Raw genomic sequence first — 21511 nt, 5'->3', positions numbered from 1 at the left:
AAGCTCCATCAGCTCATGTCTTCATTCACAACCTGTCACTTAAACCTTTAGCCAGTCACTTGAAAAAAAAAGACTTAGGGCTTTACCACCCACCTACACACAACCTGGCCACACTAAGTCTATCTCGCATGTCAGAAGGTTCCTTCACATTAAGACATCACATCCTTGTGCGTCTTTCCTCATGACAACCACCAGTGCCTAGGCTCGAGGGGATTGCCATTGAGTGTCACTGCAGCATCACAGCCCTGGGGGGGCGAGGAGCAGGAGCAGGAGCAGGGAGGAGGATGCCGGCGTTTCACCTGAACCAGCAGCAGCTCCAACCTCCACTAGACTACAAGCACTGCCGGGGTTGCGGCCATTTCGCAGGAAGCAGCCTGTGGATTTACTGCTCTCCTGGGACGCGGTGAACTGCTCTCCAGACTCATCTACCGGCAGACGAGGCAGCACAGGAGTGCAGAGGAGACTCAACGGCCACAATGACAGAACCTACATTTAAAAAACACGGAATCAAAAAGTGTCGGAGCGCCACTTTCAGCATTGATGGCTTCAGCTTCACCATTGGTGAGTGACCCCATTGCAGTTTGGGTTGGGTCCTGCTGTGTACGCTCTATGTACATGCGTGTATGAGAGGTTTTGCTTGGTGCTACTGTGTTACTGAACAGGTGGTGCTCTTGGAATTATTAGGTTTGAATTGTAGGTGCACATTTATACATTCGGAATGGAAAAAAGTGGCTGAAAATATTCTGTGCGTATGTATTCTTGTAAAATCGTTTTACTAAGTGGTCTTGTATTTAGTGCTAAACTACCTAGGTAAAGAACTTTAGAGTCACAATGTCAGGTTTACCCACTCAGTCACACAGGCTCACACACGTGAGTGTGCTAAGTCTCAGGTCTACAACGTGACTTCTTTCTGTTTGACTCCATATGAATCATTCTGAACTGGTCTATGTACTGGTTGTCTAATACTCTCCGTGGACAATTTACTTTTGTTTCCTGAGTTTCAATGAACATCCCTTTCAGGGTTTTAGGGAGAGGAGATCTGACAGTGCTCTTGTATACACAGTCACCTCCATAAAGAAATGGTCTTAGTTTGGCCTCTTATATGGCATCCACAGACCTCTGCCTTCAGCCCCACACAATACCTTGGGATGAAATGGAAATCTGATTATTGCTCTGTTTTTTCTGAATGGGCTCTTATTTATCCTTTGAGCAATTGAGTTTCGAGGCTGTAATATACACATATACACTTAACATATACATGCTATATGAACATATAATATTTTACATATTTGGACCAATAATATGTCAAAAAGGACATTTGGTCCAGTGCCTATAGGTAAAGGTAAAGTTTTCTGTTGTTTTTATTTTTTATTTGTGTGCGTGTGTCTGTGAGTGTGTGTGTTTACGTAATGCTATCTCTATGGGAACCAGAAGAGATTGGAAATGACTGCGGCATCAGTTTGATTGGTGCAAGTAATTGTGTGTTGTCAGTTGTTAGGATGCTGAGCTCAGGGAGTAATTATTACTAATGAAGTGTCCTCTGTCACAATTCCTACTCTGGCTGTTCTTTATCTACACACACACACTCTTTGGTTGGTGAACAGGGTCATGAAGGACAAGACCCATGCACTATGCTTGTGTGATTACTAGTCCCACGTGTATTTGTACACCGTTCAGCCATTAACACCACTGACGGGAGAAGTAAATAACTTTGACCATCTTGTGAAAATTCAGTGTTCTGCTGGGAAACGTTTGGACCTGGCATTCATTCATGTGGATGTTACTTAGACATGTAGCACCCACCTAGACCAGACCAGACACCCCCACCCCATGGCAATGACACTCCTTGATGTCAGCAGCCATCCCCAGCAGGATGCAGCCTGACACAGACACACACACAAAAACAGTTTAGGAACAACTAAAAAAAACATGAAGAACAGCACAAGGTGTTGACCTGGCCTCCAAATTCACTAGATCCCAAACTGATCAAGTATCTGTGGGATGATCCACAGAGGCCCCTCCCCTCAACCCATAGGACCCAAAAGCCCCCACTAACAACATTCTGTTCCCAGACACCACAGGACACCCTCAGAAGGCCCATGTCCATCCTCTGATGAGTCACAACTGTTTTGGAGGCACAAGGGAGACCTACACAATATTAGGAAGGTGGTCATAATGTTACGCCTTGGGGTTTCAGGACTGTTTTCAGACCAGGTTTTGTAAAGCATCTTGAGACAATTTGTATTGTTATTGTCGCTATATAAATAAAATTGAACTGAATTTAGGAAAATCTCATTAGTGCCCTGTCCATGGAGAAGGACTACTGGTCAGGAACACGTTTCATTACACTGAGAGGGGAATTGAAGCTTTTGCTGCTTTGAAAGAGAGACAAGAAAACATTTGAAGCAATATTATTTTAATTGTGAGTTATGTTACTGCAGAATGTTTTAATTATCTGCATATTGTCAGCCCCAGTGCCACTGCTTTGTGTTCTAGATTCTGGGTTATGTGGTGAATCAGAATATTATGAGTAGTCTTCCCTGGTGGTTCAGCGTCCTGGTCAGGGGACATATAAAGTCCAGGGATGAGGTACCTTGAGCAAGCGCATAACCCCCAAACTGTTCCCTGGGATCAGTAAAGGAAAATACTTATTATTGTTTTTTTATTTATAGTCAAGCTTGGTATATAGTTGTACATCACTTCTATGCTCTAGATCTGGAGCCTACGCCATAGCTTACAGCGTAACCGGACATTCACTTTCCCAAAAATGGAACCATGTGTCACCGTAACAACCAATCATAGGGGTTGTGGTACCCCTATGATTGGTCCGAAAAGCATTTCCTTTTTCATGTATGTCAGCAGCCATGTAAGCAGACGAATGTCAGATGTCTTCTCCATGTTCTATGTTGAAACTGTTGCTCCAACCAAACTTAAAGTAGCTGACTTTACAGCCAAGGCTGTTGAACAAGGTAATCATTTTGTGGTTACTGGTGGTCTTGCTACCTGCCACTATACAAAACTTTTACTACTTTTGAGTATGATTTTACATCTGAATTTAAATCCATATCTTTCTTCAACCAAGATCTTCTCTAGTTTTGCCTCAGACCAGCAAAATAAAAGACGATGCATTCTTCTCTACAGTTGCCAATGAGGTGGGAGGGAAAAAACGGAGCCCACACACCCTCTTTTCACGTGAGTTTATTAACTCTTTAACTTACCTAAAGCATAACTGAACAGCAAACAGATGAACAAAAAATAATACATCTACTTTTGGTGGCCCTAAGCGCATAGACATTTTAAATGATAATACAAAAAGTAAAGATAGATTATGTTGTGCCAATGTTACTGCTCTGATGATGCTGTTCATTTGTAAATACTTGGATGGTGAGCTGGTCAAGACCATAGACTGTATATAAATATGGACAATGCATCCACACTTCCTTGCATTAGCGGCGTCATCTTCCGAGCTTGGAGCAAGAGTCTGTGCAGTACGGTCCGAGAGTGGACAACACGTAGCCGTGTTATCGATGACCTGTCCACATTTCCGCCAAACTCACTCGCATTTTCGTTTGGTTAATACGGAGCTCCGCTCTACCTCCACCAGGTACAAGGAAAAAAATATTTTATAGGTGCTTTAGTGTTTTTGTTTGGCCCAAGACCCATCCACTTACATGGAGGAGGTGGAGTTTATGACCTTTACTGCAACCAGACACCAGAGGAAGCTATAGTTGCCTTGACTTCATTTGAGGAATCATCCATCTTCATTTACAGTCTATGGTCAAGACAAGTGATATTTTACCTGTGCTGTGGTCTGCCCAGATGTTGAAACCCATTTTTCTTGTACCATGAAAATACTGTTAGGCCAGTCTGGTGTACACTATGATAAATAATGGAACACTGATAATTATGTACCTCACACCAGCCACCATATCACCTCCAGTTTTTATTTCTAATAATATTTTAATTTATTGGAATTTAGGAACTATTGTCATGAGATGTGCAGCAGAGTTAAAGAGTGTCTGTTTGTTTGAAACCTGATCAGGCTCACGGTCCCAGAATGCACTGTGCACCGCTGTCATAGCTAACGCTGACATCACTCACCGCAAAGAAATGACGATCGACACACGCAACTCTGAGGAGATCCTGGCTGATGAGCTGCCAATCCTTGATGCACCTGATGCCATGGAGAAGACTGCTATCAGGTCAAGTATGCACAGAGAACCAGCACACAGAAACATAGATTGGTTGGCCTTCTCTACGTCTGTGCTCCGGGCTTCTGCCTGTCCCAAGGACAAGGTTGAAGCACAAGGGATACTGTGCTTTTTCAGCTGCAGCCCCCAAACACATCCATTGATACATGACAAACTGTTCAGGATTTAGGCCATTGACTTGTTTTATGTACCAGTCTCTAACTGCATAGAATATGTTTCTGATTCTGAAACATCTGGCGTCCCAGTTTGGGGTCGAATTGCAGGGGGCTCTCTAATGGCTCTGTCTTCAGTCACAGCATTTATTTTTTATTGTCATTATCTGGCTCTCATACCCGTAAGTCTTCATCACATACCAAACTCAGTAACTAAGATTCTGGTGCTAAATTTCTCATCAACCATTCTTCTGCTCTGCTCATACTCTTCCACATAATTTCAGTCTCCTCACAGTTTTTCTCAGTTTTTGTTTGTTTCACTGGACAACACTCAAACACTCTCCGCGAGCTCTGAACTTGGAAGGTGAACCCAGCTGGCAAGGACTGATAGGTTGAACAAAGTCAGATCCTCAACCTCCTCTGAGAGACAGAGGTGACAGCAGCTTGACTTCCCACCTGTCTGAAACAGACTCGGAGGACACAAGCAGTTTTTTTGTGGGAGGTGTTCTGCCTCCTGTTCGTCTTAGCCACCGATGTACGACCCAATCATCCAACTAAAAGGGGGGACAAGGACAGACCAGCATCCTCTTTGTACAACGATGAAGGTGGTTGCGGCTGTTCAGATCCTGCTTCTTAACAACAGAAAGCATTACAAGCACGGGCTTAGTCTCACCTTTCCCCAAAGACACTTCTCGGATTCACCCCTCTAAGTGCTTGACTTATAGCTGGAGACACTGAGCATTTTGATCCAACCCCCTTTCAGCCCCAAACTGACGATTAGTTTAGAGAATTAGAGCACAACCTGGCTGACAGAGCGACATGCATACTTCCAGGACAAGGATGCACCAAGGTTTTAAGATAACTCAATCCTCAAGGAGAACCTTCACCAATGCATACACACTCACGTTGTTCTCAGGACAAGTCAAGGTACCCCCGCAATGTAGGAGGTAAGGAAGATGACACAACTCTCTTGGGTAACTGTTGCCAATTCCAAAGCTAAGAGGGAAATTCCTGGGGCCTGCTACCTCAAATGCCAAAGCATCATGCAAACCCGCTGCTTCAGAAGATCACCCTCGAAGGAGGGTGACAAAAGACAACGTGGGCACACTAAACATAACAGCCATGTCCACCATCTACACCATGATTTACAGAACAGTAGCAGTAGAAGGCCATACTCAGAACTCCTGGCCATGAAACACAACCAGCCTGCAGCGTTTTCAGATAATGATCAGGGCCAATTGCCAATCAACAGTGTTACTGGAGTATGGTCCTTGTAGGAGTCCATTAATGAATTAATTTGCAACAACAGCAAATTGATTTATTCTGAACTCAGTGATAGACACATAATATACTACTAGCTTTTAAAAAAGCTAAATTCTGTTCGTTGTCTGTTGTTTTGTCTTTAAAATCCCCATTTCACCCTAACAGCCGTACATCTCTTAACATTTCGTCTCTCCCTAATCCTGAAGTATAGCTAGGAAACACAGGTTACTTTCAGTCTACACCATTGTCACTTTGTTTATCTGAATTTTATTCTTTTAATCTAGTGTCTGCTCTTGCTTAGCCAAAATAGATATGGCTGACAAATGGTAATTATCATGTATATCATACAATAAATTATTGAAATAATAATTTTAATAACAATAATGAATACTTGTATAAATGTGTATACTGATGTGGCAGCTGTGTGTTGCAGGTTGCGATGTCTTGTAAAGCAGCTGGAGAGGGGTGAGGCGTCTGTAGTGGACTTAAAGAAAAACCTGGAGTACGCCGCCTCAGTTCTTGAATCTCTATACGTAGAGGAAAACAGGCAAGGAGCTTTTGGTAATACTTTCATCATACCAGACTGAATAATGTAACTTCTTAACTTCTTCAACCAGATTGAGGATTTAACAAAAATATATCATTAGATTTTACACAGTGCTACACAGGATATTTAGGTTTTCAGCAATACAACCTTGTAAAACTTTTTCACTACAGTACTCGTAAGCACAGTGGCCAATTATGTATACTTTCTACCACTGATCTGAAATGACTAATTTCTCAAACATTTACGTGCAGGGAGAGCACTGGCAAACCTGGGACATATATATGGCTGATAAATACCAATATCAAATTCCTTACATTCTGAATCTTCCTGCAGGCGGATGGCGGATCCAGAAGACGAGCTGAGTGATATACAGACTGACACTGTGCCGTTGGAGGTCCGTGACTGGCTGGCGTCCACCTTTACCCGACAAAGGGGCATGATGCTGCGCAGCAGTGAGGACAAGCCGCGCTTTCGCAGTATCGTCCGTGCGGTGCAGGCTGGCATCTTTGTGGAGAGGTTTGGTTTGTTTGGTCTACGCAGGTTAAGCAGTCATAGAGCTCATAGATTATGTCGCTGGAGTGCGGTCACTCATGGTCTAATTAAGGACTAATGGCATAACAAAAAACACAGGTGAAACTAGCAAGTGGAGAAAATAACACAATATAAAGACATTTCCATTTACCATACCACCACAACTAATAGGCGGTTTATGCTTCTGCGTTAATTTGACGCCATAGCTACGGCGAAATCCCAGATCCTACGCAGACCCTAAAGGCACTTTTAGGGTACTGCGGGACCTAGACACTGTAACCTACGCACGCAGCCTGCACCATTGCGAGCCAGACTGACGAGCGCACAAGTATGGCTCTGTAACTGCCAGTGGTCTGATCTGCCATTCGGCGCTGTGTGTATTTTGCCAGTCAGGTTAATATTTGTTTCTACTTCCTGCTTCACTTTCCACTTCCTGTTTCACTTTCAACAATGGCGACTGAAACTTTAGGCCAAATTTTGCTGAAATTTCGGCGAACGAGTCAGTCCAAACATCCTCAGTTAACCTTACCTATTCTCGATTGATCCAAAACAATGAATTCGAAAATTGCGGAGATGGAGAAGCAGCCAAAAATACTAAAGCGGAAACACGCTTCTACCAAGTGGACAAATCACAGCTCTTGAGTGTAGGTGCACGTCAGTTACGGTGCTAGGCTCCGCGAAGGCTCTGCGTGGGTGTCTGCGTTGTCGCTATAGTCTCTGCATTAACCACAAAAACGGCATTTAAGAATTGGGACAGAATGCAGCTGAAAACTGTCTAAATTGAGATCAGAGTATCTATAGTGGGAGAAGACACAAGGACAATGTAACAACCTGTAAAAAAAATAAATAATAATAATTAAAAAAAATAATAATAATGCAATAACATGGTGGTGTGTGTCCATGTGTGTTTTATCTTGTTATGTTTCTGTGGCAGGATGTACAGACGAACCTCCAGCATGGCTGGTCTGAGTTATCCCCCAAACGTCATTGCTGTGCTCAGGGTATGAATGTGTTTGTTTGCTTGTCTTGACTCTCATTCCCTCTCTCGGTGATAACAATGAGAGGCTAGGGGAACAACCGTGATTTCATAACGCAGTAAATATTACTATAGGAATATGTGAACTAACCAGTTCAGTTATACATGTGATGCACTTAGTGAGAAATAACAGCACAAACACAGTATTTCAATTTGATCATGAAAAAGAAAAAGTGCACCTTTTTGGAAGTTTAAAAATGTGGATCAACAGTTACTTTCACTGAAATCACTGCAACACTGTCAAGTTTAACAAGGTTTAAAAATAAACAGGCAGGTTGTGACCATATTTAAAGCTGTAAAAATCACAGGATTTTTAGAACGTAAGAACGTAATCCCAGCCTTTGCACACAACCCAAATCTAAAGATTTATTTTATTCTGAAATGTCCTTGTGTAAGTATAATCTATTTAACTGTGCACAGTTTGCACAACACATGCCTCACAAAATGCGTCGTCATTACTTTAATGATCTGAGAGCTCACCTCCTACAGATACAGCTACTCACCCCCAGCTGGAAGTCTGGTTGTTTGTTGGAAGCCAGCAGAAGGTGCACTGTTATTAGGGATGGGATTTACCGGTCTTTGAATTGAGCTGAATCTCGTGGATCTGTTCCTTTCAAAAGACTGGCTCATTTTGATATTTAGTTTTAAGATACCAGCCTTTTTGAGTTGCCAGCCAGTCACTTCAAAGGAAGAATGCCCCCCCCCCCGAGACCAGTGCATACTGAGGTACACATGTGAAGACAGTGTGGACTACTCAGCAGATGTCATGCGATGTTTGCATATCAAATAAGCACTGCACATGTACTCGGCTGCACTCCCTACCTTGTGTGTGAATCTGTGTGAAACACAGAAAAAAATTAAAAAAGAACGGTTTGCAACTGCAACTCAGTTCTCATTGTTCGTTTTAAAGAGCTGGTCAATAGGTTCGGTTCGTTTGTGAACGTCACATCTCTAAGTGTAGAAATGTGAGAGGAAGATGAGGAGACTTTACTATACCTTCTGTAGACAAATCATACATCATAGATTAACTTCTCTCAAATGTGCTGTTCTGTGGGTTTTGATGTGAAGCAATAATCAAATGAAAACATCGACTTTTGTAGAAGTAAAATAGACTGACTTCTAAACGTATTCCTGGGTGTTCATGTGATAATGAAACTGGTTTGTATCTGTTCCAGCATGTGGATACGTGGTCTTTTGATGTGTTTGCACTAAATGATGCCAGTGGACAGCATGCTCTGAAATATGTGTTCTATGAGCTGCTCACCAGATATGACCTGATCAATCGTTTCAAGGTAAGCTCAAACTAAAATGTGAGTGTAAATTGAACTTTGTTGACCAAGTACAAGGAATTTGTTTTCTGCACTACTACAATCTATCTCAAAAATATGATTATCGGTGGTATAATGGCTGAGTTTGGAATCCTGTCTAACCTTTGTTAATATTGCTGTGTTTATCTATTATCCTTCTTTCTTGGGCTTTCAGATCCCTCTCTCTGCACTCATGTCATTTCTGGACTCATTGGAAATGGGCTACAGCAAACACAACAACCCTTACCACAATCTTATGCATGCTGCCGATGTCACACAGACCATTCATTATCTCCTTATTAAGACTGGCATGGTGGTAAGTCTGATGTCGGGTTAATGGTGACCTACCTCCATATGCACATGAAGGGAAATGCCGTATTTTATATGTACCTTAGCCAAGTACATATAAAATACTTCTTTCACACTTCCCTACATTTAATTCTAGTAAACATTCTCTGTCTTAGTTAGGATCACTACTTTATGTTAAGAATGTGAATGTCACAATCCAAGCACAAGTCTAACCAAGTTGGTCAGAAGTTAACGTAGCATTGACTTTATTTCCTTTATTTAATGTCAAACATTTCAGGTAGCCATCTACAAGCAGCCTACAATTCCTGTAGTTTACAGGAATTCCTGGCTGATGTCTTGAGTAGAGATGGGATTTGTGGCTCTTTGAAGGGAGCTGGATCTTGTGGTACCGTTCCTTTCAAAGAGCCATTCAAAAGACTCACTCATTTTGATATTTATTTATTTGTAAGATGCCACTCTCGGGTTAACTCATTTTATCTTGGAAATAATCACTGGAAAGGATGATAGGGTAAGATCTAACTTGGACATCCCACCAATATTCTGTTGGTTTGAATGATTGATTCTAGGTAGATACTTTATTTATCCCATGGGAAATTTGGTAAAAACCTTCCCCTTCCCCATCTTGAGACCGATGCGTACTGAGGCCCTCATGTAAAGGCAGCGTGGGGTACTCAGATGACGTTATGTGATATTTGCATATCAAATAAGCACCAATGAAAAAGAGGAGCTTGTGTGTGCATCTGTGTGAAACACAGCAAAGAAAAAAAAGAAAAAAAAACGGCTCGCAACTGTGACTCAGTTCCCATCGTTCGTTTTAAAGAGACATTCTTTTCTCTGCAAAGCCCTAAACTCTATATTCTAAATAGTTTGTACACACATCTTACTCAACCACATGTCTTCACAGAACTCTCACTTACACAGCTATTTTTGTTCTGGTAGCTTAATGGTTAACAATGGCTTCTATGTCTCCGTCTGTTTTTCCTTCTCTCTCCTGTTCGGTGTGCAACAACGTGATAAATGTAGCCTTTCTTGTAGCACTGAAGGCGAGGCTCACTAAATTGGAAGCATGGCTCCACACCTTTGAAAGCTATCCAGCAGCGGTAGCTTGTCAGGCCTTAGTAGCTGATGTGGACCAACTTAGATTAGCTAGCTGTCCCCCTTCCACAGCCTACGAAGGAAGCATAGGCATACGGTTCACCATCAACCCATTCATGTTTCAGACTAATTTTCCCCACTGAGCAACACACCCTACCAAGTCTGGTAATTGCCGACTCTATTTTGCTAAACGTGATGTTAGAGACTCCAGCAGCCATAGTCAAATGCATTCCCAAGGCCAGAGCAAGCGGCGCTGAATCCCTTTTGAAAGAGCTGGCTAAGGATAAGCCAATATATGGAAAGATTGTGATTCATGTCCGCAGTAGTGACACCCAGCTACACCAACCAGAGGTCACTAGAACGTGGAATCTGTACGTAATTTCGGCGAAACCATGCCAGACTGCCCACACTGACCAGTGATGAAATGTTTCACCGCATGTCATCATTCCGTCACTGCCAGTGTAGGTGGTCTCCAGCAAATATCCACTAGTCCTCAGATGTCCACGGTGGACGGATTTTATAATAATAATTGTAATTATTATTATTTTTTCTATATTAATCCCTCACGGGGAAATATTTTCTCTCCATTTAACCCATCAATTTGTTCCTATAGCAGTGTGTACACTCAGAGCAGTTGGGGGCCAGGAGCTTGCTCAAGGTACCTCAGCCATAGACATGGGGGTAAGCAAACCTGTGACCTTACAGTTCCAAAGCTGCTTCTCCATGGCTTCCCAAGCACATGAGCCCAGAGCTGTGTTCTCCTTTCCTCAGTCGCCTTAGTGCTTGGTGTGAGGGTTTCAGGCTCTAGGTTCTATAAATCTCCTTCAGACAATTTGGATTGATGTTGATGCTATATAAATAAAACTGAATTAATTTCCCATGTGAAACAAATGCAGATGCATCAGGTTTAAGTGATCTTTACGACATATAATTCTCATGCTGTAGGTTTCTAGCGACAAGAGATGAGAAAAGATGGATTATATGAATTAAAAGACTGAGGATATAAAGGATATAAATAATACACTTATTTCAGTTTAGATGCCATCTCAGGTAGCCCATGATATAGGTTTGAACTCCCATTTACCTTAAGTTTGGTCACTTTATGTATTTTGTTTTCCACATCTGACTATTTCTTACAGCATTGGCTGACTGAATTGGAGATCTTTGCCATAATATTTGCAGCTGCCATCCACGACTTTGAACATACGGGGACCACCAACAACTTCCATATACAGACCAGGTAATTTCCAACCAGCAACAATTATATAGATTAGATTAGAAATATGTCTACACTTCTGTCCAGGTTCTGTTTCTGGCCAATAAAACACATCACAGTGTTATCATCATGTGTTCTACTATCATCTTTTGCATTACTGATCATTTTTCACATATTCTTATTGGATTTTATGGCAGCTGACAGTAAACACTGGCATTGAAAACAAAAACTTGAATGGAAAAATCTAATATTGGCATTGAAACGTTTGTATTGGATAAGGGTTGTAATGACGTTCAAACAAGTAATGAAATAAAAAACTAAAATCACTGAAAAATTAATCTTAAAATCTTACGTTATTTTACTACTCATTTGCACTTGTACGCTTTTTTCAATGCCAATCCTCAGATGTTTTCACCATGGTTGTCTTTTTTACGATGGCTGTATTGTTTTGATGTCACTGGTTTTTAGTTCCAACTTTCAGTGTCAGTGTTTTAGCTCCTAGAGGTGGGGCTTAATGGGAGAGACATGAAGAGGCTCATTAATATAGGATTTACTTATCATGGTCATAGCCAAGTTGCGGCAACTTCCAAGTTTCCAACTCCCGCAACTGCGACTCAGTTCCCACTGTTCATTTTAAAGAGCCGGTCAATAGATTTGGTTCATTCGTGAACGTCACAACTGTATATTGGATTTTTTAGTTCAAGTCTTTGTTTTCAATGGCAATTTCTATTTTCAGTGCCAATGTTTACTGTCAGTGTTTTAGCCCCATAGTATTTGCCTTAACTTAAAAATTTGAATGCGTCCGGTTGGGATTTGCAGGTCAGCCACGGCCATGCTGTATAATGACCGGGCTGTTCTGGAAAACCACCACATCAGCGCTGCCTTCCGCCTGCTACAGGATGGAGACGAAATGAACATTCTCTCTAATCTTTCAACAGATGACTGGAGGTGAGAGGTGACAGTCTCCATGTTTTTTGGGGTTTTTTTTTGCCATGGAACTCATTCATATTTGTTTATCAAACGATAAATACAGCTTATTGAACAACTGGTGACTTATTGTGGATGCGAGATGAAAAATAAAGAAATCGTGTAGTGTTTGAACGCTGTGCCTTCATGGGATTTCTTCTTCCCACATTCCAAAAACATGGCAGGTAAATTGGCGATTCCAAATTAGCCATAGATGTGAACGTAGGTGGTTGTTTGTCTCTCTGTATTCGCCATGTCGGGGCATGTCCAAGGTGCACTCTTCCTCTTGCCCACTGACAGCTGGGATAGGCTCCAGCACCTCTGCGACCCTTTAAGAGTAGGCCTAAATAGAAATGGACCAATAACATTGCTTCAGTTCATCTGAAGGTAGCATGTTTGTTTATGGTAGTCTGTTCCATTGCTAGTTATTAAGATATTTCACATTTCATATTCTCTCTTTCAGGAAACTGCGGACTCTGGTAGTGGAGATGGTGTTGGCCACCGACATGTCTTGCCACTTCCAGCAGGTCAAAGTCATGAAAAGCCTCATGCAGCAGCCTGAGTTGTGAGTAGCTGTGAAGCCTAGTCAGACTACACGTGATCCATGGTTAAATTTCCTTACAACACCAACAAATCTATAATTTAATTGGAAAAGTAAATAAACTCGACCACATTGCTTCATCCGTAAGACTTTTAACATTTTAGGTAGGCTGAGGTAGACACATGAATGCCAGGTCCAAAGGTTATCCAGCAGAACATTGCATTGTCACAAGATGGTCATTGTTATGTACTTCTCCTGTCAGTGGTCATAATGTTATGCCTGATCGGTGTAGATTGGTCAGCGAGGCATTGGAGGAGTAAGAGAGATGAAGGAGATAAGAGAAAGAACAGTCAAGGAGCTCGGGTTTTCTGTTATTAGGCTGTGGTTGTATCACTAACTGGTCATAATCACTAGTCAAGTGAGTAACATGGATTATTTTGTTATCTTGGCATCTATCAGATATCTATCAGTGGGTGGTATAATGGGCTGCAAGTGAACATTCTCTCCTCAAAGATAATGTCAGAAGCGGAAAAAATTGAAGAATGTGAGAGACTGTGTGTGTCATGACACACACACAACCTGGGGACCTGGGGACACACACAAAACAGACAGCTGTTTGTGGCGATGATACAGTGGGTATCTTATGATACAGACACAACAACTGTTAAAGGCAACAGTAGCATCGTAAAACTCCTTTTAACAGGAAGAAAACTTGAGCAGAACCCGGCTCATAAACCATTCCAGTTCCCTCACTGGAAGCAGAGAAGACAATTCCAGGGCATCAGTCTGACTGTCAAACAGAGTATATTAATGTCTGTAAAGGTAACCCCATGTCCACGAGGACAATGCTTTCCCTGGTTCAGAAGTGATGTTAAGGAGTTGCTGAAAAAGAACAGGAAAAGACTTGATGTGTGGGAACAGTGGATTAGGAAGGTGGAGCAGGAGAACAAGCTCCAGCAAAACAACATGGAAAATCAATGATCTGAGGGGAGCCTAGGTAGCACATACATGGCCTTCACCAGGCTCAGAACTGGACTCCCAGCTGGCTCCCGACCTGCTACCCCACACGGAATCCACATACCTCCCTATCACCACAGCTACAATTTCAAAACTTGGACTAATTAGAAGGAGAGATTCATATTCACGGAAACAAACTGTATCAAGTATCTCTGTTCACAAACACAAGTTAGAATGCTATACCCTATGAGAAAGTGCTTGGTGTATAAAACCTTTCTTTTTAAATACTGTCACAAACCGTGGAGATAATACAGTGTATCAACATCATGCTGATCAGTGCTTACAGGCTCTCAACTTCAGGTTCTCTGGTGAACATTTGGGCACAGTCAAGTATATTTATGTAGTAGATGAATAGCAGCAGGTTGACTCATTAACAGAATCCTAGCAGTGACTGAGTAGACTGTATTTGCAGGATTGACAAACCAAAGGCCTTATCCCTGATGCTACACACCGCTGACATCAGCCATCCCGCCAAACAATGGGACCTCCATCACCAATGGACTATGTCACTACTGGAGGAGTTCTTCAAACAGGTTGTCGCCAAAAACATTTTCTTTGTGCTTTCCTGGCCACTGTTTATAGCAGCAAGCACAGAGTGGAACTTTTTAGAGGGTTTACCATGGGCAAGATTCAACTTTACACATAGAAAGTTTTATATATTAATGATGCTGGATGCCTTTGGGAAATGCGTGATGTTGACTTTGTTTTCAGGGAGATAAAGAAGCAGAGCTGGGTTTACCTTTCTCCCCTCTCTGTGACCGAAAATCTACTATGGTGGCCCAGTCCCAAATTGGTAAGGCAGACGACTGTAACTGAGTAACATCTGAGGTTGTTTAGGTCATTCTGAAATCCAACATGTTAAATGAAGGAGTGATAAGTGATAATTAACTTTTTCACTGTCACCTTTATATGTAGACACTGTTGGACCTCTATGCAGGAGAGAAAGGCACCCTTACCCAGTTGTGTAGGGACACTTATAGCCTGACAGGCAAACACATGGCTCCAAAAACCAAACAATTTCTCCTATTTTTAGGTCTTCATTTAACAAGACATGGTAAAACGCAATCCGTCCTGAGTCACAGTGAAGACCACCTGTACTCAACAGGAGTGCTCCCGCTTCAACAGAGTTTTGCCATCCACTGATTAGATGTGCTTTAGCAAAAACAACCAGAAGATACAGACTAAACATTAATCTGGAGTGGTTGCTGTTTCCTGCAGGATTCATTGACTTCATCGTGGAGCCAACATTCACCGTGTTAACAGAAATGATTGAGAAGATCGTCACACCGCTCATTGAGGAGGCATCTTGCTCCGCTCTGGCAGTCTTCAGACACTCTAGGTGACCCACACAAAAGACCGTCGTATTGCGTGTTATGCGGAGATAATAATGTAGATATATTATTTGCGAATATGTGTGGATGGTTGTGAGTCTGTGTCTCAGTCTGAATGTGTGTGCTTTCCTACTGATTTGTGAATGTATGCAAGAATCTGTAGATCTGTGGTCTGATTTAGGAATGTGTAAAGAAATATGCACATGTTTATTCAGATTAACATGCACTGTAAATAGAAATAACTACAAAGACGGTCAGATTCATTTATATATCCACTGTACATATGTTGATCACATTTGTTTCATGTACACGTCTCCAGATTGGTACATTAAGACTTTAACCATTAATTAAAACTTCCAGTCCAGATATATTTGAGTTTTAAAAAATGAGACATTAGGATACGTTCTAACCTTAACTGTACAGTAGAGGATTAATCTTTTACATAAAATAAAAAGTTGACAAACCAGTGCAACAGATCAGTTTCCTTCTGCGATGTTGCACTGCGGATACTATTGTCCTATCATTTAATCTCTGCATAATGCATCAACAATGCTGTACAATTAAACAAAATCAGTGCAGTTTTCATAAAATCAAAAACAAACCAACATAGTCCATTGTCCCCCTGTTGACACTTCTTACTTTTTACCCATTTTTTTTCCATTTGTCGCATGTGCTTTCACTGACAGTTGACAGCTCAAGACTGTCACAGCTGGTGTGCATTAGCATGTGTATGACCGAATGCTTACGTGTATATATTGTCTACGTTAATAACAGTGTTAGTGGCAGCGATGGAACGCATTCCAGCATAAAGAGTTCAGGCTCAGAGGCTAGCTGCTCTCTGAATACGGTGGACGTAAAGAGTTTCAAGGTCGCATGGAACGCAGAGATTCATCGGAACAGAGAGACGTGGAAGAGCCAGGCAGACAAAGGTAGTTAAGGCGACGTCTTACGTCTTGCACTCATATAAGTCGGTCTTTTCAATGCCCATCTTTGCCAAACACAAGTCTCAGAAGTAGGACTGAATGGTGGTTTGTGTGGTTAGCATTCCTCTCACAACACAACATATGGCTAAAAGAAGCTCCTCTAAAGGTTCTACGTTTGAACCTGGTTAGCTGGTTGAATGGTTTCCTTGGGAGGTAGCAGCTTCCTCCCACAGTCAGAACGTTCAAGCCATGCCCACTTTCAGAGCATCAAATGAGAATGGTTTGGCCGTTTAGATCCATTAATGACTCTAAGTTGTTAATTTAATTGTGAATGGCTGTCCTTATGTGTCTTGCTGTATGGTTAGGGCTACAGTAAGTCTGCAGGAAATTAAGTGCTATGAAATGATGGACATGACGTTTTTTTTGTCTGCCTATGTGCACACCTGTAGACCTGGAGGAAAAGGGTCAGAAGGAGCCAGAGAAGGGTGGCCAGGAAAACGAGGAGAAAAAAGAGTCCAAAGAACCTGTTGATAGAGCTGACAGGGGACAGAAGAAATTGAAAAGCGACGGGGCAGAAAAAGAGCAAGTGGAGAACAAAAAGCCGCAAGAGGAACAACAGCCGAACGAGGAAGAAAAAGACAATAATCCAGGTTGGTATTCCGGCTACCTGCTGTAGTCAGGCCTTTGTTGGCGCAAACTATAACGCATTATATATACATATATGACTCTGGTTCAGTTTCTTTTAACCCATAAGCCCCCCCCCCCCCCCATTGAATATCTCAATAAATTAAATTAAATTAAATTAAATTAAATATGATTCACCCAAGACCAAAGTTTATAAATGGGATATATTTGGGGCTGCTGCAAGCTACTATATTTTTTTCAAGTTTCAATTCTAACAGTCGGTATCAAAACATATTTTAACATGAAGATAAGATAAGATAAGATAAGATAGGACTTTATTTATCCCCGTGGGGAAATTAGGGTGTTACAGCGGCAGGAAACAACAGTGCAAGATGCAAAAAAGATACAAAAAAATAGAATATGGCAGACAAATATGTTATGTACAAAAGATATTTACATACTGCATCAGGTAAAAATTACAGTGGCTAGTCAGAAGTTGAAACAACCAACTCGTGTAGATTGAGGGTTGAGGTGGTAAGGAGGTTAAATATATATATTGACATTGACATTCATGAATATCATGAGTAAAACAACAAACTCCAATAGGAGTTGTATTACCAAGTATTGCAACTAGAAAGAGAAAGATGTGAGATAATGGTATACTGTGCTCTTGTATGTCCTGAAAAGAAGAATCTCAGCAGCAGAAGGGCTAGGAAATGCTGATGTTGAAGAGTCTGACTGCTGAGGGGACAAAAGACCTCCAGAAGCGTTCCTTCCTGCACTGTGGGTGCAGCAGTCTTTGGCTGAAAGAGCTTCCCAAAGTCCCAACTGTCTCATACAGGGGATGAGAGGGGTTGTTCCTGATGTTGGACAGTTTAGCCAACATCCTCCTCTCCCCCACCTGCTCCACTGAATCCAGAGGACAGCCAAGGATGGAGCTGGCCCTCTTGATCAGTTTACCCAGTCTGTTCTTGTCCCTCTCTGTGACTCCACCACACCAGCAGACCACAGCGTAGAAGGCTGCTGATGCAACCACAGTGTCATAACAGGTCCTGAGCAGCGTCCTACACACTCCAAAGGACCTCAGTCTCCTCAGCAGGTGGAGGCGACTTTGTCCCTTCTTGTATAGGACATTGGTGTTGTCTGATCAGTCCAGTTTATTGTTCAGGTTCAAACACCCAGGTATTTATAGCCATCCACGATGTCGATGTCCAATCCCTGGATGTTCACCGGCGTTGAAATCAGCTAATGAATAAACATATCAAACTTCAACTCACCTCACCTGATTATTCTATTCATCATGAGAGATTTTTGCAGTGTAGACCTGATTAGGAGATTCATTTTGATGCTTAAAAGTCCCAGGAAATTCTTGTTCTTCTTGTTCTTGTTGAGGTTCTAGAGCAAAACAGCTGTGCTGCTGTGGAAGTTCTGTTCAGAGGAAGTTGTTGGATCCTTCAATATGTCCCGTTAATTAACAGCCAGGACTCCAGACTCCAGAGATGGAGAGAGGGACACACAGCAGTTAATGTGCTATACGGTAGTAGCACACCAATGCATGAGTAAAAAAAGAGAAGAAATTAGAGAAGAGGTGCCAGAGAAAAGAAACTAGAGGATAGAAGGTGCGAGATAGAAGAGAGTAGAGGACAGGTGCTCAGTGCATCATCCCCCAGCAGTCTAGGCCTATAGCAGCTTGGCTAAAGGATAGTTCAGTCCAGCCCTAACTGTAAGCTTGATCAAAAAGGAAAGTCTTGAGCCTGAGCTTAAAAGTAGACAGGGTGTCTGAAATGTCTCCAAGAAGGCAAACAAATCCACCTGCCTTTGTTTCAGCTTTGGGTATGCTGTTGGAGGCCGCTTCATTTTACAAGGTGTCTGCTTAAGTCTCTGCTTAAAGAAGTATTTTTGATATTTTGTAGAGGCTACATGAGTTGGAAGAAGTTGTCAAAAGTTCAAAAACTGCATTTGTCTTTGCAGATCCTGAGTGTGACTGCCAACTGGTTTATTTCTCCAAGAGACCCAGCTACTGTGCCAGCTCCTTCAGATTCTACCATTCAAAATTCAGAGCCGAAATGCGGCCCATTGACGCCAGGACAAGAGCCAGGAGACTGCAGCGCATCTGCCTGCGTCGCCGAAAGTGACCTTGTACTCTAGAACGTGACGTCAGCCTGACGCTAAACCTCCTATGGGTTGCTACGCTAATGGTGATATTGCTCATCTTTAGTCACTGTTTACGCTCAATAGTGCATAAAAGCAACCACACGTCTGTCAATGACTTGAAGCATATTTTTAATTAATCATTATTTAATTTAAATTGCAAATGTATTTGTTTATAGCTTTGTGCTCATACCGTGTTTTATTATGCCCACAGACTTCCTGTATTTAATTATTGGTTTTTGCCTGTTAACTAACATTTAACTGGTGAAAACTTAGATGTGCCACTGTCTTTGGCATATTATTGCCAGAGCTTTAGCAAACACTGAAAAAACTGCTAACTGATGTTGTGCATTGTAGCAGCAAATATGGCTATTAACAATAATGAATGACCATCATTAATATGATTATTAATTATTAAAATAAAACTATTCATTTCTTAATAATTATGGGGCACCATCCTGGTAACAAGGGCCAATAACCACATCACAAGATCAGTCTCAAAGTGTATTTTTAACTATACTTACTATTTTTACTATGCCAATAAATTGTCCAAAACGTTACACATTTCTAAACCTCCCCAGTGACAGAAATGGAGGAGGCATGTGAGTGTGAATGGTTGTCTGTCTCTCTGTGTCAGCCCTGTGATGGACTGGAGACCTGTCCAGGGTGTACCCCACCTCTTTCCCAATGACCCTGTACCCTCCAGTGGACAAGTGGTTACAGAAGATGAATGAATTTGCCATTTTTAAACAGAGTCTGTTTATGAATACCAACAGTATCTATTATTGAAAACTGTCTTACATATTTCTATTATCATGGCAAAAGTAGCACAATAAAACATATTTGATGATAAATACAGTTTACACAGTGAATATAGACTGCAACCATCAATATTTGTTCCAGTTGTCAGAACATATTAATGCTGGAATAGTATAGTACACCCCAAAAAAAGAGCTGGCTCTGCTGTAAAAGCATGTGGAAGAGACTCTGTACATGTTCCCTTTTATTTTACAAACGTTTCATTATTGTAAAACTTTTTCTTGGAGTTCAAGCTTCCAGACACTGAGTTTTGACCTTTCAAAATATTATTTTGTACTTTCAGATGTCATAATCCTCTCTTAATCCCATGCCAAATACATGCGGCTTTTTCCTTTTAAACTCTGTGTTGACTAAATAAGATAAGATCCAGAGGGGGGATACAAGAAATATAAGGTAAGGAGAAAAAAAACATTTAAACAACATATGATATATTAAATGTACAAAAATATTTCCAGTAGTAATTAAGTCAAAGGAGAAAGAAATCAACCAAAGTTAAGTTTGGTTGACCTCCTCAGTTAACCTTCCCTCCATGTGTTTATTGATCCAAAACAATCAATTTAAAAATTGCAGAGATGGAAAAGCACCTAGAAATACTAAATCAAAAACACGCTACTACCAAGTGGACCAATCACAGCTCTTGCGGTCTGCGGCACTGCAGAGCGTAGTTACATTTCTGGGAAGGTGCACATCAGCTACGGCGTTAGGGTCCGCGTATACTCTGTGCTGTTGCAGTAGCTACGCCGTCTCTGGTGGAATCCACGTCCCACGTGCTCCAGGTGGACACAGGGCAACTTTGCACATCAACTGGATGGAGCCAGGACATCAGACAGCACCAAGTGGCTGCTGTCCTATTGGGGACGGGGCTCGATCACGTGGGCACGACTTCAGGTAGAAAACCTTTGAGTTGAGAGGAAAGCAGTGACTGCTCATCCAGCAGTCGATTCATTTTCTAGTCAAATATAATGAGTGAAGAGAAATACAGTAAAACAAATCATTAGTTTAAAGCGCTATTTTACACAATCAGTCAGAACAGTTTATAAATGAGTGTTGTTAATACTTGAGTGTGTTACCATTTTCAAGCTTTCATCATACTGATGAGCCACTTCCTTTAATTGCATCTCCAGCTCTCCCGCCTCTTGTTTCACGGCACATCTCAGCCGTTCTAGTTCTCGAACCTTTAACCTACACAAACACACACACACAAATCAGTAAAAGTGTGTAATGTTAGATGAATTACAGTAAATAAAAATAAATTCCCTGCTGGCTCCTACTGGTAAGAAAAGACAATGGCTTCAAGTAAGAGAAATAAAATGTGCACAGTTACTAATAAGTAGTTTGAAAATACTAGATATTGTACTGTACTGGAAAGAATAGATTTGGGGAAATGGGGGTAATGGCAGACCCTCTACCTGTCCTTGTCAGAGAGAGAACCGTAAACTAAAGCCTGGTCTTCAGAAAGCTCCTCTTCCATC

General features: G+C 41.6%; 1 protein-coding gene across 1 annotated transcript; it reads left to right on the top strand.

Annotated features, from left to right (window-relative positions):
- The first annotated feature begins 325 nt into the window (after positions 1-325).
- On the top strand, positions 326-20002 carry LOC311503116 (dual specificity calcium/calmodulin-dependent 3',5'-cyclic nucleotide phosphodiesterase 1A-like). The gene is made up of 16 exons (XM_084565650.1): positions 326-561; positions 4043-4202; positions 6060-6173; positions 6507-6689; positions 7639-7705; positions 8916-9032; positions 9223-9363; positions 11591-11691; positions 12487-12615; positions 13097-13198; positions 14604-14724; positions 14903-14984; positions 15410-15530; positions 16297-16451; positions 16895-17031; positions 18983-20002. Exons 1-16 carry the CDS (start codon positions 477-479, stop codon positions 19202-19204), a joined length of 2037 nt encoding a protein of 678 aa, XP_084421776.1. The 5' UTR covers positions 326-476; the 3' UTR covers positions 19205-20002.
- The last annotated feature ends 1509 nt before the right edge of the window (positions 20003-21511 follow it).

This window comes from Chelon labrosus (genome assembly GCF_963514085.1).
Source record: "Chelon labrosus genome assembly, chromosome: 18".
Taxonomy (NCBI): Eukaryota; Metazoa; Chordata; class Actinopteri; order Mugiliformes; family Mugilidae; genus Chelon; species Chelon labrosus.
This window is presented reverse-complemented; position numbering and strand designations above follow the sequence as displayed.

What these genes read in the sequence shown, in the direction of transcription:
- LOC311503116 (XM_084565650.1), top strand. Translation starts at nt 477, where the DNA reads ATGACAGAACCTACATTTAAAAAACACGGAATCAAAAAGTGTCGGAGC. An exon ending in CTTTCAACAGATGACTGGAG is followed by an intron (nt 12,616 to 13,096) that starts GTGAGAGGTGAC and finishes TCTCTCTTTCAG; the next exon opens with GAAACTGCGGACTCTGGTAG. An exon ending in ACGGGGCAGAAAAAGAGCAA is followed by an intron (nt 17,032 to 18,982) that starts GTGGAGAACAAA and finishes GATATTTTGTAG; the next exon opens with AGGCTACATGAGTTGGAAGA.